At 35.9% G+C, this 17340-nt stretch overlaps 1 protein-coding gene across 1 annotated transcript in view; it reads left to right on the top strand.

Moving 5' to 3' along the window:
- LOC150075225 (alpha-mannosidase 2-like) overlaps positions 1-15205 on the top strand; it is a 253553-nt gene extending 238348 nt beyond the window's left edge. The window contains exons 21-22 of the mRNA XM_090388915.1: positions 9399-9731; positions 15021-15205. Of these exons, the coding sequence (XP_090245041.1) occupies positions 9399-9731; positions 15021-15173 (486 nt within the window). The 3' untranslated portion in view covers positions 15174-15205. The remainder of the gene's footprint in view (positions 1-9398; positions 9732-15020) is intronic.
- The last annotated feature ends 2135 nt before the right edge of the window (positions 15206-17340 follow it).

The following is a 17340-nucleotide window of genomic DNA, read 5'->3' as shown; positions in this document are numbered from 1 at the left end:
ACATTTGCACATCTCCAGTCCGTGGGAACCTCCCCTGAGTCCAAGGATGCTCTCATAATTATGGCTGAGGGTTTGCTTACTTCCTTTGCTGCCTCCTTTAATATAACTGGATAGATCCCATCCACCCCAGGTGCTTTTCTTATCTTTAACTTCAACAATTTTCCCTCCACTTTGCTCTCAGTTATTACAAAATCATTAAGTATCCTGCTACAATTTTATAACCTTCTGCCATTTTCAAACCTTAATAATTCCTCATGTGTGAATGTAGATGCAAAATACTCAGTTTGTTTGCTATCTGAGCAGGATCATCAACAGTCGAACCATTGATGTAAGTAGACCAATCAGATTCATCCCCTTCCTTTTAGAGTTTATATAAGGAAAGAAATCCTTGCTGTTTTTCTTAGCATCTTTTGCCAAGGATTTCTCATAATCTGCCTTCGCCTGCCTAACCTTCTTTGTGACCTGATTACAGACTAGCGTATATCTGCCATAGGCTTCTGAGTCACTTGATAATTTATATGCATCCCATGCATTTTTCTTCCCTGTTACGAGTCTCATTAGTTCATTAGATAACCATTTAGGTCTAAACCTTGAACAATATTTCTTAATAGGTATATTAAGAAAATTATGAAAAGTATGAAAATTTTAGTAGCATCCACGATTAATTCCTTCAATGCTTCCCACTTAGAATTTACTGTTGGTAACATTGTCAGTTGATCCCACTGTACAGAACTTAAAAACTTTCTGAGACCACTGTACCCACCTTTACGGAAGCAAAAACCGTTTCATTTACCCCTGATGGTAATTAAATCTTTAAGTAAATCCCACATCAGTACACTGTGATCACTGCACCTAGTGGTTCCACGAATGATCACTGCTGATAACCAGATCAAGAGTATTACTCTCTCTGGTTGCCTCTCAAACATGCTGCTGCAGAAAACAATCATCCAATAAATCCACAAAAGTCTGACTAGTGTGGGAGTGACCAGCCCACAAGTTCCAGTCAATATCTGGGAAGTTAAAATCCCCCATTATAAGACATTCCGATTTACTAGCCCACTCTATTTCTCTGTACAATTGTTCATTGTACTCATTTGAGTCATTAGGCCTATAACACACTCGTACTCTTATTTTTGCTTTCGCAGTGCTTATGTCACACCAAACTGATTCAACAGTGCACTGTTCATCTATATCAACTGGGTGCACTTCTTTTGATTTTATGTTTTTCTTAATTAACAGCATAACATCTCCCTTTCTATCCTGTCTATCCTTTCTGTACACATTGTACTCCCCAAATTCCATTTCTGCATCCCTTATATCTGTGTGACACCACATCTCTGCTATCCCAACAATATCCGCCTTTGATGTCTTGACCAACACTTCAAATTCATCAAATTTATTTACTAATCTTCTAGCATTGGTATACATGCTCCTATTCCTATTCCTAGTTACCCTAACACATCCCATATACCCACCTATTTCAGGATGACTGCCATCCGTCTCTGAAACCCCCACACCCCTTGCTCCAGGTTGCTACTTATTCTAATAGAAGTTGTGCAAGAATCACCTCTGCCTACGGCTACTGTTAAACTATTAGTCCTTGTATCCCCCCCAAGCTTCAGTTTTTCAACCCACCTAACACTGCCTCGATAGCATCAGCAAATATTCTTGCACCCTTTCTATTTAAGTGTATCCCATCCCTGTAGAAGCAGTCTCTCCTGTTAACAAGTACAGACCAGGTTGAAAAAAATTCTATCCCTTGAGCCTTGCACAATCTTTCCAGGGCCGAATTGATCAATAAGGCTCTCATCATGTACTCCCTCCTATCATGTCTGGGCAGAATTGCAGACACTTTCAAATTCAACACTAATTCTCAGCTTTGGTTCAACAGTGACCTGTACTTGTTAAGTAAATTCTGCCAGTCTCCTACTCTTAATATCATTAGTGCCAACGTGTACAACTATATCACCTTTTAGTGTTTAATATCATCACAGTGTGCTAAGAGCCAATTAATGATGCAGTTAAGTACATCATGAAAACTATTGTCCAAGAAGCAGCAAATGCAATTCTAAGGACATCAATTTGGTTTCCACCATTTCCAAAACTCTGGTGGAATGCAGAATGCACGGCAGCAAGAAAGGCTCAAAATAAGGCATGGTGGATATTTCATTGTTATCTTACCACAGATAATCTAAATAGCCTTCAAACGTGCACATGCCAAAGTATGTTACAAAGTATGTTACACTTCACATCTTCAACATCACCCAGGCAGCGACACCTGGGACAAGTCCAGAAAATTAAGGGCAGATACAAATGTGCCCTTCATCGATCGTTGAGCATAATGGATGTGCAATCACAGACCCCATTGCAGTTGTGAACACTTTAGGGGAGACATTTACTAAAGTGTCTACTGAAATATCTTACCCCCCCCCTAGTTTCTGGCCTCAAGCAAAAGCTGAAAAGCAGCATTTGAAATTGTCTTCAAATAACTGTGAGGCCTGCAACCAGCCTTTCACAGAATGGATAATGAAAGTGACACTATCTCTATCCCAAGCAAGTGTTGTCGGGGTAGATGACATATTTCCACTGAATTTATGGATTGATTGCTCTGTGTGTACCACAGAATCTATCTTCTCGAAGAGCAGTATCCAGACTCTTCCAGGCACAAAGCAATCATAATCATCTTTCCCAAACCATGAAAGGATCCAAAAATACTGAATAATTATTGTCCTATAGCTATGGCAAGCTGCTTGTGCAAGATCCTTGAAAGAATAGGCAACACTCAACTTGTGTTGTATTTAGAAGGTAACATCCTCCTTTCTTGGATACAGTGTGGCTTCTGAAGAAACAGGTCAATACTCAACCATTTAATGCAACTGAAAACATCATCTGCTTTCCTGAAACGTGAGCACAAGGTGTCAGTTTTCTTTGATATGGTAAAGGTAAAGAGATTTGGAATTTTAAAATATATTTACAACTTTTGGTCATAGGAGCCATTTAGCATTTTTTACTAAAACATTTTTGTCAAACCGCTAATTCCAAGTTCATGTTTGCTCGCTCTCTCTCTCTCTCTCTCTCTCTCTCTCTCTCTCTCTCTCTCTCTCTCTCTCTCAGGAGCTGCACAAGAGTAATTTTTAAGTGTTACACTTTTGCCATCAAAGTTAATTCTATTACTGAACAACTTCCTCTAACAGTGAAAAGTGCCCTGTTTATTGATGAGTTCGGTATTTTCTCCCAGTCACATAATGTGAGGGCCATTGAAAGGCAATTCCAACAAGCCATTGACCATCTCAGCAGACTGACTGTGTATACATTTGTCACAAATGGAACCGTCATCCTGAACCAGAACTAAAGCCCAGAAAAAATGTTCCAGTGGCACCCAAGCCAAAATTCTTAGCGCTTATATTCAATAAGTTGACATTCCTATCACATATCCATCAATTACGGATGAAGTGCACAGGGGGACTGAACCTCCTACATGCCATTTCATCTAACAAGTGGGGAGCAAGCCACTGCATTTTACTCCACTGCTATTGTGCACTTGTCTGATCTAAATTATATCGTGAATCTCAAGTGTATGCATCTGCTAGAAACAGCATACTCCGATGGCTAGACCCAGTTCATCATCAAACCATCTGCATTGCTACAGGAGCATTTAGAACATCCTCTGTCCAGAGTTTATATGTCAAAGCAAATGAACCACCTCTGTCACTTCAATGAAAGCAATTGTCATTAAAATATACTTTTTAATTGAAATCCCTGCCAGACCACCCTACGTGGATATTCCTTTTTCATGCCACAATGGGAAAATCTCTAACACCCATTAGACTGCCATTTTCATGGTTAAAAAATGCAAAAATTCAGCCAGAATTTTAAAGAATAATTTTCAAGGGGTGCTTTTTTTATTTGCCCTGGGTGCCATCAACCATAGTTACACCTCTGCAGGAACTGCAAATTGTTTTTATTGTAGTGACCTCCAGAAATGTGTTCCTCCACTCGAGCTATCCCGCCTCACAAAATTTCTGTTTGAACAGAAAAATAAGCTCCTGAAACGTGAGTCGGCTTACAATATCACCTATTATCTTGTGAATACAGCGAATGACAACAGTATGTCTCCGACCAATACAACTACAGTAAATGCAAAATATAGATCTCACATATTTGACATTTTTAAAGCTTCGTAAACTTGTATGTATTGCTGCACTACGTTCAGCTTGGTCCCGAATTTTGCATTCACCTGGTGTTACTCGCAGATGAAATTGCGCAGGAGACAATGTGATTTTCACGTTATACTAGCATTGTTCTCTAATATTCCCAGTCGTGTTGGAGCAAATTTGAATTGCAAAAATGCACGTTATATTAACTAATACCATATTAACTAATACCACTACTACCTGTTCTCAGATTGTTCAATCATCTTGATCTCAAGCATGTTATTCTAACCAGAATAAATAAAGTAGTAATTCATTCTCTTCGATTTTAACCTCACGATAATGCAACCATACATTTAAAGAAAACATTTGCTCATAAATCAAAATTATTTTCAGGAATTTAATAATTTCTGAAAATAGAGCTTACAATAACAGAGGAAAATATAATGGAATATTTTCCATTATATTTTTTAGTATTTAGTGAAGTATTTGGAATTAGCAACCACATAAGAAAACTTAAAACTAAATTCCTAAATTACTTTTGGTTTCTGTAGACAGGCACTTTTAATAAATGATTTTAAAGAAAAAACTAGACTATTAACATTTCATCAGTTAACTTTGATAAAACTGTGAAATGCTATTTGCATAATTGTCAAAGTAAAAAAAAAATACATATATCAATAATGTTATCTTACATGATTATCAGTTTATTTTCCTAATTGAAATATGGCTTTTTCCTCCAACCTCTACATTACTGAATTTCTTCCCCCTGGTTATATAGTGCACTCCAAAAAGATCATGCAAGGATGGGATTGGGGTGGCCGCTATTTGGAAAAGCTGAATTTGTGCTGTTAACCATGATCTTTTGAGTAATATTGAGGGACTATACTTAGAATTAAAATTCAGAAAAACTTCTATTTTAATAATTTCTATTTACTCCCCCCCCCTCCAGGTAACATTATTTCTGCTGATGGAATTAATCATAATATTTAAATTAACTGAAAAATTATTATTCTTGGATATTTTAATATCCCTACAATCAGTAATTCATATACCAATATGAAATACAGATGCAAAATTTTTTATAGTACCCATGAACAGCTGTGCACTGAACCAACAGCTTCAAGATTCTACTTCTGATGACCACCTGCTCGATTCAATGGATTCTGATATTGATATCAAGGTAGAGGTGATAGGGGATATAATATGCTCAGATCATAAGGTGTTAGTATTTAGTTTGGCAGTAGGTAAAAACCTTATAATCAAAAGTGCAACATGAAAACCTATTAGAACCGACTAAAATAACCATAATAATGATTATTTTAGGACAACCATTGGGACATCTTGTCCCAAACTTGGTGGTTCTTATATCAAAATAAACCTATTCGATATGTAACTTATCAATTGATTGATATACTCTCTTCTTAATTTAAAAAAAAAAAAAAAAAAAAATTGAAATAAGAGAATATATAATGAAAACCTATTTATAACATGGGTTAATTATAAATTAAAATTAACTCTTAAAAAAAAAAAAAAACCCAACCCACAAAGAACACAAAAAACTTAATACTCGTCTTGAATACGAAAAATTCTCTGAATTAATAAAAATAAAACGTCTAATAATCAAATGTCGTAATAATTTTAATACTCAAATAATTAAAAATCTTAAAGAAAAGAATCAACTTATTTTATAAATATGTTAATCTAGGCATAGCAACAACAACACCAAATACGGAGGATGTGGAAAGGTCAGGGAATGACCACCGCATATCCCGGAGCAATATGGCCTTAGTTGCTAATGCTCCTAAAAACCAAATAACAACAACAGCATAGCAACAACCTCTTACTATGCCTAGATTAATAAATGATCACCAAATTGCTTCTAATCCTCAACAAATAGCCAATTTATTTTCAGATTATTTTGCAAATTTGAAGTTCCATTCTGTAGAATACATTTCTCACGAAAGCACTACCTCTGATTACTGTGATACATTATTTATAGTCCATATTTTTAGGTGGTAGGTGACTCTCATCAACTGGTGCAATACCACCACTTTTCTTATTGGAGGCTTGAAGTGGTAAAACCCATGTTTAGTCTCCACAGAAAAGTTTCTGGCATTCCCCCATCTCCTGCAACACATGTACGGTACTAAGTATTTAGGTTTGATGCCTTTTGTGTTTGGGGTTTTCATAAATTATATATATATATATATATATATATATATATCAATGAAAATTATGTTCAAAATACTTTAATAAATCAATTCAAGAAGCAGTCCTTTTGAAATGAAATATTACTACTAAAATGGCCTCCGTAGCCGAGTGGTCAGGAGCGGGAGTACAGTAGCATATGCTCTTTGAGTAGACCGGGGTTCAAGCCCGACTGCTAAATACGGTCGATCTTCCAACCCACACTGGACCAGCATGACAGATTATGGTCCATTTCCCGCAGCATGAATTGTTGAGGCGGCTTCCGTCCTGCAGTAGGTTGATAATGGCTGCAGTTTACCTTTTTTTTTTTTTTTTTTTTTAACTACTAAATATCTAAAACAGGGATTACAAACATCACCCTATTATGCTCCAAGACCACATAATTAAAAAAAAAAAAAAAAAAAAAAAAATATATATATATATATATATATAAATCTAACATTATCAATAGAATTATATGGTTTTTATCCTGTGGGGGTCAGTGGTATAACCGACTTTGTCTCCTTCTGGCAATATGTTTCTAATGAGCCAGATGAAAGGAACACGTTTGATATCATTTGCATTGATTCTCCGGGATTTTGATTTAGCTGATTATATCCTGTTAAAACAAAAACTAATCTTGTATGGAATTGCCAGTTCTCTCTGTTAAATTAGATCATGAATTATATTACTAGCAGATTATATGAAAATTTTCTGGTACATTCTCTAACAACTTTACATTTTATATTGGTGCACATCAGGGTTTCTCCCTTAGACCTCTTTTATTCAATATGCACATTAGTGACCTTACTCTTATCAAGTTACCTTGAGGCATCAAAATTGTAACACATGGATGAAATCAAGATTTATCCTTCCTGTAATTTAAATCAGTATCAATTTTTACAACTTCAAAGTAGTGCAATATCATGGCAACTCGTTGTGAAGGTATTCACAATATGAGATATAACTTAAAATGATGCCGCCTTATAAATATTCTGTTTATTCAGAAATGGCTGTGTATTAATGATGCTATTGCACTTAATATATACATAGTCTAAATTTGCTCGTAGCTTGAGGCTTTAGCCCTAAATGCATCTTAGTCTAGATCCTGAAAAGTTAAATGTTTCCCCTTGTTATACAATCAATAGTAAAATAATGAATAGGGTAACCATATATTTACTTATGTCTCATTCCAAAATCATAACCATATTACATCACAACCATATAAAAAGCTAGAATTTATGAAACACTAGCTGCAGGATTAAATAATTCTGAATTAACAAAAATATTATTCTGTTTCCTGATCCTTCCAACATTTGAATTTGTATGAAATCTGAACTTCACAGTCTTAAAAGACAAACTTGAAAAAATAAGTAGAGTAATAAAGTATACATTGAAACAGAATTCCATCTTACAGAAGTAATCTGTATTTGACTTATTTAAATAAATATTAGCTTAAACCACTATCAACCAGAATACAAACTCAGGGACTTAAACTATTATATGGAATAATCACTAATAAACATCTAAATCTGTGTCTTTGTTATTTTAATAAACTTTGCTGTCTTATATAAAAATTAATAACCCCAAACATCAAAACATATAAGTGTACTCTTTTTAAAATAAACTTCAAAACTGAATATGGAAGACTTTTTCTGTCTCCGCTAAACTACCTTTCTTTTTTTGTTATGTGAACTCCAAACACGAGAGGTATTAGAACCTATAGTACTTAGTACCGTGCTTGGGTTGGAGGTTGAGAAGACGAAAGAAGATATTTGTTGACATTGGACTTGAACTTCTGTAGATTGTAATTTTCAGGAAATACATATGAAGGAAGATTTTTCCAGAAAACGGCAGTTGAATGAATAAATGAGGAAGATGAAAAGTTGGTTCTGTGAGTTTGAAGTTGGACAGTAAATGGATGTTGGCTGGTGGCGGCACATGTTCGGACTGTTTTGAAAACGAGAGAGCGGGAATTATAGAAGCCAATTCAGAAGAACAGTGCCCATGGAAGTATCTGTAGAAGAGGCATGCAGCAGAAACAGTACGTCTATGAGAAAGCGAGTGGAGAGACTGTTAGAGATGAATCATTAATTAACTTAACTGCCCTCTTCTGAATGGAATCAAGAAGCCTGAGAGGTTTTGGGGGCACCAACCCAGACGTGGGAACAATATTCCATGGCAGGGCGGATTTGCGATTTATACAGAATGAGCAGCTTTTTGGAAGAAAAGTAACGCCGAGAGCGAAAGAGAAAACCAAGTTTTTTATATGCAGAGGAAGCAATATTTGTAATGTGCTTGTGCCAAGAGAGATTAGAAGTCAGGGTAATCCCCAAAAGAGATATATCATTTTGCCTAGAAATCGGAGTGTCACTAAAGATAAGCATAGGAGCAGAAGAATCCTTTTTGCAAGTTATAAGACAAGACTGAGTTTTAGAAGGGTTGAAATCAACTAAGTTGTCTTTGCCCCACTGGAGAATTACCTGAGGATCGGCATTTAAGGAATTGGTAGTAGATTTTCGGGAAGTTGAAGCTGATTGAGCAGGACAAGGTTTCTCAAAACGGAAAGTGGAATGCAATGTGCTATCATCGGCATTGGTAGCTTTATTTAACCATTATGAACTTGATCCCTTTGTCAGTTTTGTCTGCTTTCAAAATCAGTTAAATGGCATGATTTGTGACATTATCAAGGATGTATAAATATTATAAACTTTTTTAAATGGATTTTATAGTTTTAATTGAAGCTTAGTTTTTGTATTAACTTGAATTTTTATCATGTTTATTTACACAGCATATTTTGTGATATTTCAGTGTTCTTATCTATTGTACTTTATTGTTGTATTCTTAATTTGAATTATTTTGTAAATATGATGTTACCAATTGTTATGGCGTTGAGCTCGCAATGTGTAAATATTATGATATGGAACAGGTAACCTACCTTATATAATATAAATAGTTTATATTGTAATATAGACTTATATACATACTTTGAAAGTAATATTTTGTGTGTGTGTGTGTGTGTATATATAATTTTTTTTTTTTTTTTCCATTTCACAGAAGACTTTTTCATCAAGTTCTTATCCTTCACTTTTATCTCATCAAGCTTTACTCTCTCTTCTTCATCCCATCTTCACCATGTTTAAGCTACAATCCCAGCTAGATGCTCAGGTTAACATTCCCAATGACCACCTTCTTCTACTGCCGAACTTCTCTCCAGTGAATGTGGAGTTGCCTTGTGACATACATTTAATGGTACTGCGAACACTTCAGTTACCAGGAAGTGTATCATCAGTTTTACCTTCCAACAGTACTGCACTTTTTCTCCATCGATTTGGGTTTGATTGTACTTACAGGATGTGGGGACTCAATTGCCAAACTAGGAATGGAACTGTAAGTGAATAACATGTTATTTTTGCAGAAATATTGTGATTTTATGAATTAAAAAGGAAAGTATTATTTAATATATTTTTATTTTTACCAACAAGAATAAAATAATAATAAAAAATATAAAAGAAGATATAACAAAATTAAAAGAAGATATATTAAAAGTAGATAAGAAAATAAATTATAAATTAGATAAAATAAATTATATAAATTAAGAAAACAAATTATTAAATTATTAAAATCTAGTTAACCTTTAAATTAAAAAAAAAAAAAAAAAAAAAAAAAGAAGAAAAACACTGTCAACCTCAACTAACTACAGAGGTAACTTGCTCAAGTAATCAACAACTTGTTGGCTAAAAGAAAACTTCCTACTATCCAATCTAAACCTCTTTCCATGTAATTTGAATTTACATAAATTCCATGTAATTTGAATTTCTCCACCCACAGCACTGTGGGTGGAGAAAGGTGGTGGATGAACATGGCAGTTGACTTCTGCCTCGCATCATTTCAGCCATCTGGAGAGGTGACAGTGGCATAAAGCACTACCGACTTCAACAAGGGAGGTGCCAGAAACATCTCCACCAAGACCATCAGGCGATCATTAGCCGCAATAGGTTATGGGAGCCACTGATCCACCAGAGTCCCATTGCTAACACCATGACACAGTACTTACATCTCAACTGGGCAAAAAAACATCGGCATTAGCATTAGTAGAGGCATTTGATGCAAGAAAGCAAGCTTATGCAGCATCAGCCAAAAAAAAAAAAAAAACCACTTCCACTTCACCCCTCTGTTCGTTCAAAATACCTGTCCAGCTGAGCCTTAAACTTATTTAGGCTATCAACTTCCACGACAAGGGATGGAAGTCTGTTCCACCAACCAACCACCCGCTGGCTAAAGGCGAATTTCCGCACGTCTATCCTACATCTGTCTTTCTTCAATTTGAATTTATGCCCTCTCAGGTGATTATTCTGAGCGAGAGGAAGAATCCCATCAGCATTGAGCATGCTCAAACCATTCAAGGCTTTATACACCTCTATCAGATCACCTCGCTGGTGCCTAGTCTCCAGACACTGTAATTTGCAAAACTTAAGCCTTTCTTCGTAAGAGCACCCCTTTGTTCCATTCACTAATCTTGTTGCCCTTCTCTGTACTCGTTCCAGCAGCTCTACATCCTTCTTGAAATGAGGCCTCCAGACCTGTATACAGTACTCTAGGTGTGGCCTGACCATTGCCTTATACAAGGGAATAATCACCTCCTTATCCCTGCTAGAAAAATTCCTATATATCATTGACAATACACCATGAGCTACTCTTGCAGCCCGTCTGCACTGCTCAGAGAACTTCATATCTGCCTGCACAACCACCCCCAGGTCCCTTTCATTCTCTACCACTGTCAGTGTAGTACCACAGAGTTGATACGTTGCTCTGGGGTTGCTGTTTCCCATGTGTAGTACTTTACATTTGTCAATGTTAAACTTCATTTGCCACCTCTCGGCCCATCTGCTCAACCTTTCCAGATCCTGTTGCAGCAGCATAGTGTCAGTAGTGTCCTTGACAACCCTGCCTACCTTTGTATCGTCTGCAAACTTCAACATTAAGCTTGATATACCATCATCAATATCATTTATAAATACAGAAAACAATAATGGACCCAACACTGAGCCCTGAGGGACTCCACTAATAACATTAGTCCACGACGAGCAGTGTCCATTGATTACCACTCTCTGTCTTCTCCCCCTCAGCCACCCCTTTATCCACAGCAGCAATTTGCCTCTAATGTCACACTGCTCCAATTTGTGCAGCTGTCTTCCATGTGCAACAGTATCAAAAGCCTTTCTAAGATCCAAGTATATAATATCAAAGTTATTCCCTGCATCCAGTTCCTTTGTGACTGCATCATAGTATCCAATCAAATTGGTCAGGCAAGACTTCCCCTTAACAAAACCATGCTGTGTCCGAGCTATAACTGAAGTCTTTTGTCTAAATGATCCTGCAGTGCTTCTTTAACTAGTGCCCCCATTACTTTTCCTGGAACAGAAGTTAAACTCACAGGTCTATAATTACTTGTGTCAGCCTTTGATCCTCCTTTGTGAATTGGGGTCACATTTGCACATCTCCAGTCTGTGGGTACCTCCCCTGAGTCCAAGGAAGCTCTCATAATTATGGCTAAGGGTTTGCTTACTTCCTTTGCTGCCTCCTTTAATATAACTGGATAGATCCCATCCACCTCGGGTGCCTTTCTTGTGTTTATCTTCAACAATTTCTCCTCCACTTTACTCACAGTTATTACAAGATTCTCTAGCTTACTGCTAGAGTTGAATACACCTCTGGCTTTTCCCTCGCTAAATAACTCCTCATGTGTGAATGTGGATGCAAAATATTCATTTAGTTTGTTAGCTACCTGAGCAGGATCATCAACAGTTGACCCATCGATATCAAGTGGACCAATCTGATTCATCCCCTTCCTTCTAGAGTTTACATAAGTAAAGAACTCTTTGCTATTTTTCTTTGCATCCCTTGCCAAAGATTTCTCGTAATCTGCCTTCGCCTGCCTAACCTCCTTTGTAACTTGGTTACAGATCAACTTGTATCTATCATAGGCTTCTGTGTCATGTGTTAATTTGTATGTATCCCATGCATATTTCTTCTCTGCCATATGCCTCATCAGTTCATCTGACATCCATTTAGGCCTAAACCTTGAACAATATTTCTTAGTTGGTATGTAAAGCCTAGTAGCTTCCAAGATAAGTTCTTTGAATGCTTCCCATTTTGCATTTGCTTCTGGAAACATCATCAGTTGGTCCCACTGTATAGAATTTAAATACTGTCTCAGTCCATCGTAGTCGCCTTTACGAAAGCAATAACCCTTCCCTTTACCCCTAATGGTAGTTAGCTCTTTGAGTAAATCCCACTTCAGCACACTGTGATCACTGCCATCTAGTGGTTCATTTATCTGCAGATTCTTAATGCATGAAGAATCACTGCTGATAATCAAATCAAGAGTATTCCTCCCTCTAGTTGCCTCCCGAACATGCTGATGTAGAAAACAATCATCCAATAAATCCACAAAAGCCTTGCTAGTGTGTGAGTGACCAACCCACAAATTCCAGTCAATATCTGGGAAATTAAAACCTCCCATTATAAGACTCTCTGATTTACTGGCCCACTCTATTTCCCTGTACAGTTTCTTATTATACTCATCAGAGTCATTAGGCCTATAGCACACTCCTACTCTCAGTTTTGATCTCCAAATGCTTATGTCACACCAAACTGACTCGACACTGCACTGTCCAGCGATGTCCACTGGCTTCACTTCCTTGGATTTTATGTATTTCTTAACTAATAGCATAACCCCTCCTCCCTTCCTATCCAGTCTATCCTTTCTGTAGACGTTGTACTCCCCTGATTGTAGTGTAATGTTTATATACAGTAAAATATAAAAGGTTTCACTGAAAATTGAAGCTTAATAATGAAATCAAAGTAATAAAATAAAATCAAAATAAAATAATAATATCAAAGTTCAGTAGAAAGCAAAAGTTATGAAAGTTATATGTCAGTAAAGGCTGAAATCTGGTTTAATTAAACTCCAAATTTTCCCTCAAGTTTAATAATAAATAAATCGACTTTTAAATTTTAAAAATTGGCAGGTTGGAATTATTTTAAACCTTGATCATTATGGAAGGACTCATTGTATAAAGAACATCAGTGTTGTAGATGTTTGGACGACATTTAATGCAAAATGATTATGGACAACACCAGCTTCTCATCATGCCATATGGTGTGAGGGGGGGCTACAGAATTTTAAGAATTAAAATTGCAAAATGAGTGAAAACATTTAGATCGTAATTGAAAGACCTCTTATTTAATTGTAACAAATGGGCCTGGTTTACTGGGGTCCATGGTTATGAAAAAATATATACAATGATAACCCAGTTTAATATAATACAATAAAATATACAATAGCAGAAGTTTTCAAGAAATTGCGAGTCTCTTTTTCAACTGATAATTTGATTTAAATACAACGGATAAGTGCAATGAGCTGAGAGTGACGCACGTTATTCATTTCCTATTGTTGTTGCACAGACGTGCACTGTTTTAATCCAGCGTTAAAATGGTTGTCTCTAGGATGGGGTGCAGACGTGTGCCTTTGCAGCGGTTCATGGCCTTTGGATTGTTTAATATATTAAGTGACTCTAGCCATAGGCGGTGGCGAAAGTGTCGTGAGTGGTCTACTATTTTGAAGTCATGTTTGGGATTAAAATCGTGGTTGGTGGCCCAAAGATGTTCCGTGACTGTGGACTGGTCAGTTTCGGCAAGCCGGATCACTCTGTCATGCTCTGTAAGGTGATCTTGAAGACGTCTTGATTTCTCTCCTATGTAGCAGCTGTCACAATCTCTACAGGTGATGCGATATATTATATTGCTGCGTAAGAGAGGTGTGACAGGGGTATTCACACTGGAGACAAGTGAACGTAGGTTTCTGCAGGGTAACTGTATGCATTTGATGTTGTAATTTCTGAGGATTTTTGAGATCCGTCCTGACATGCCTGGATAATAGGGAATGTAGGCGGACGGTATACCGTCTTGGTTCAGTGGTCTTGGGTGGGATGTGAGTTCTTGTGCCTGTAATAGACACCTGTTTAGCACATGGGATGGATAACCACATTTGGTTAGGTCCGCCTTCACATGGGAAATCTCGTTACGTCTAATTGCATCAGTGCTGGAATGGCTCCAAGCCCTGGAGAATAGGGTGCGGGCAGTGCTGTTGAGATGACTGGGTGCATGGCTGGATCTGTAGTTAGCAAATTGTCTGCACCACATAGGTTTGTGGTATACCGAAGTCTCTAGACGTGGGCCTACGCGATGCACTAAGACATCCAGGAACACGAGCACGTCGTTGACCTCTAACTCTAATAGTAAACTGGATGAAATTAGACAGGGAGTTGAGGTATTCCAGTAATGCTGTTTCAGATCCACGTGGTATTACAGTAAAAATACCGTCAACATATCTGCACCATGTTGTAATAGGTACAGGTGTATCTACTCCTCCAAATCTTCCATGGTGATTTAAATCAAATTATCAGTTGAAAAAGAGACTCGTTAGTCTTGAAAGCTTCTGCTATTGTATATTTTATTATATTATATTAAACTGGGTTATCATTGTATATATTTTTTCATAACCTCTTATTGATTTTGGATTTGTGCCCGTTTTATTTTCTCGTGCTAAAATAAATGCTTACGTGTGAAATTTTCCTTTGATAATACTGAAATATATTCATTTTGTAATTTCAGATATCTGTATCAGACTTGTTTCCAGATCTCTTTGGTCCAACAGTCGAAGAATCATCACTTTCGCTTATGTATTCTGGTGCCAAGTTTTCCAGGGATGCTGCAATTCAGATACCTCCAATGGAAATGGTTACACTAAAACTCAACCGTAGGTGACAGAATTGTTAACTTTTGGATACCAAGTCTTCACATCCTCTAATTTTTTTTTTTTTTTTTTTTATTCATTGATCATCATAGATGTGGTTGACATTTAAAAAGAACAAAATTCATTCTCAACATTTCTATTATCATCTTTCATAGTAAGAGATGTAAATTTTATACATAATTTCATTTGACCATTCATTCTAGCTGCTGTGATCACTTGTCAGTTCAGTGATAATCACTTTGCATTCCATTTAGTATTACACCGGTGCCATGGAGTTAAACAATCAACAGCTTACTTGGGAAGAAAATATTACTGAATAGGAAATATTTATAAATGTGTAGATTTTTCAGTTAATATTCACTTTTCAAGTAATTATGGTCATGTTAACTGTTAACATCATTAAGGTCATTAACTGTTAATATCATTCCAGTAAAGCAATTCTATTTACTTTAAAGATTCTACCTGGTCAGGCAAACTGGGTTTATAAAAAGAGATTAAAAAGAATAAGTAACAGAAGCTGAAAACTTTCAAAATGAAATTAGATCAAATTTTTCAGACTCTGTTGGGTTTGTTGCTTAAGCTTTTTCCATAAGCAACAAGCTTTACTGAATTTGACCAGGTATATCTTTTTAACTATCCATTCTAAGTATTGCCATATAAAATAATCCCATTTGAGTGAAAGATATCCAGATATGTAACAGAATTCAGGGCCACTATTAGAATTTTACAATAGGAACTTTCCTTCACATACAGGCTGTACCTTCTGTATGCTTCTCCATCCCATGCAATCTTGCTTTTCCCAAACTTAACTATTTACTAATATACGAAAACCCACTTCTGCAACTGCTGAAGAATTCCCAAACTGAAGTAGAAATTAAAATTTATAAAACTCTTATTTGTAAAGTTGTATTTAACTGATAAACAACCCAGTTAAAATTGCATTTCATGGTGCTTATTGAAATTGCATTTCAATAAAGTATTTCATGGTAGTGCAGGAAAAAAGTCATTGAAATGAAAGTTGCATGAATAACTCATTAAATCCGTATGTTTTACTTCCATTTAACTGATGGAACAACTGCAGTTTTAAATTCAAAGTGATGGCTAAGAACAGCAGTGAAACTGGATATGAATTGAAAACTACTTTTTCATTATAAGAAAAATATTTCTATAAAACCAAGAGCAACTAAGGCTCTATATGATGTTTGATCCATTTTGGAATTCTGTTGTAAAATAGGGGATTTCCATCTAGCTATACTCTGAAATATCATTTAGAAATAAAAAGTAATTATATCTCACAAATTGCACCAACAAAATTATAGGGATGGTTCTACTTTCCAAAACAAATAAAAAATTCATATAAGTCCAAATCTTAACAGTTACACAACTGTGTAACTGTTAAGTTGAAATTTAAAATATTAATAAATAAGAATAAGCAGACATGTGTCTAATAAAATGTTTATTCATACCAGGTATGTACCTGCTTATTCTTATTTTTTATTTCATTAGTTTTACCATTCAAAACTCCATAGCAATTTTCTAAAATTGAAACAGCCATATCTTCCTTAACCATTCATGTTTACATGAACTTCAAACATCTTTATATGAACTTTGTTTTGGCACCTAGAACTACCCTCATTTTGTCAATGTAATTTAAGAACACCCCACATACAAGTATTCATTCAATGGTTTGCTAAATTAATGATCATAATAAAGTAAGTGATAATCTCGGTGAAAAATCACACTATCCTTTCATTTAAAATGCAAATGTATTTTTTTTTTAATAGTCTACTTTTGATTGTTTCATATGCTTTTTCCTAAGCACATAGGTGGCATGATGAAACCAGTTTGGAAGTGTTCTTCCCATCCTAAATATGAAATTCCTAAATATGAAATGTTCCTTGAGATTGCTACCTGTGTTTGATTATCCCTATTAGTCATTTTATTTCATACCTCACATAAAGTTGGATAATTTTTCCATTCAGCTTTTTTCTTTTTTTTTTCCCCAGATCTCTTTACCTCTTGTAGTTGTTTATAGGTAGATTAGTTGCTATAATTTTACACATTGCAAGCTGTTTCTTGTTCAAAGTGATTTGGGATCTGAGACTTGAAGTCAGCCATTTGAGATTTTTTAATTAGAGACTTTTGTCAAATCATCTATTTCATTAAGTCGACGTACAT

Source organism: Mastigoproctus giganteus, chromosome 14 (genome assembly GCF_048544385.1).
Source record: "Mastigoproctus giganteus isolate SK-2022 chromosome 14, ASM4854438v1, whole genome shotgun sequence".
NCBI lineage: Eukaryota > Metazoa > Arthropoda > Arachnida > Uropygi > Thelyphonidae > Mastigoproctus > Mastigoproctus giganteus.
This window is presented reverse-complemented; position numbering and strand designations above follow the sequence as displayed.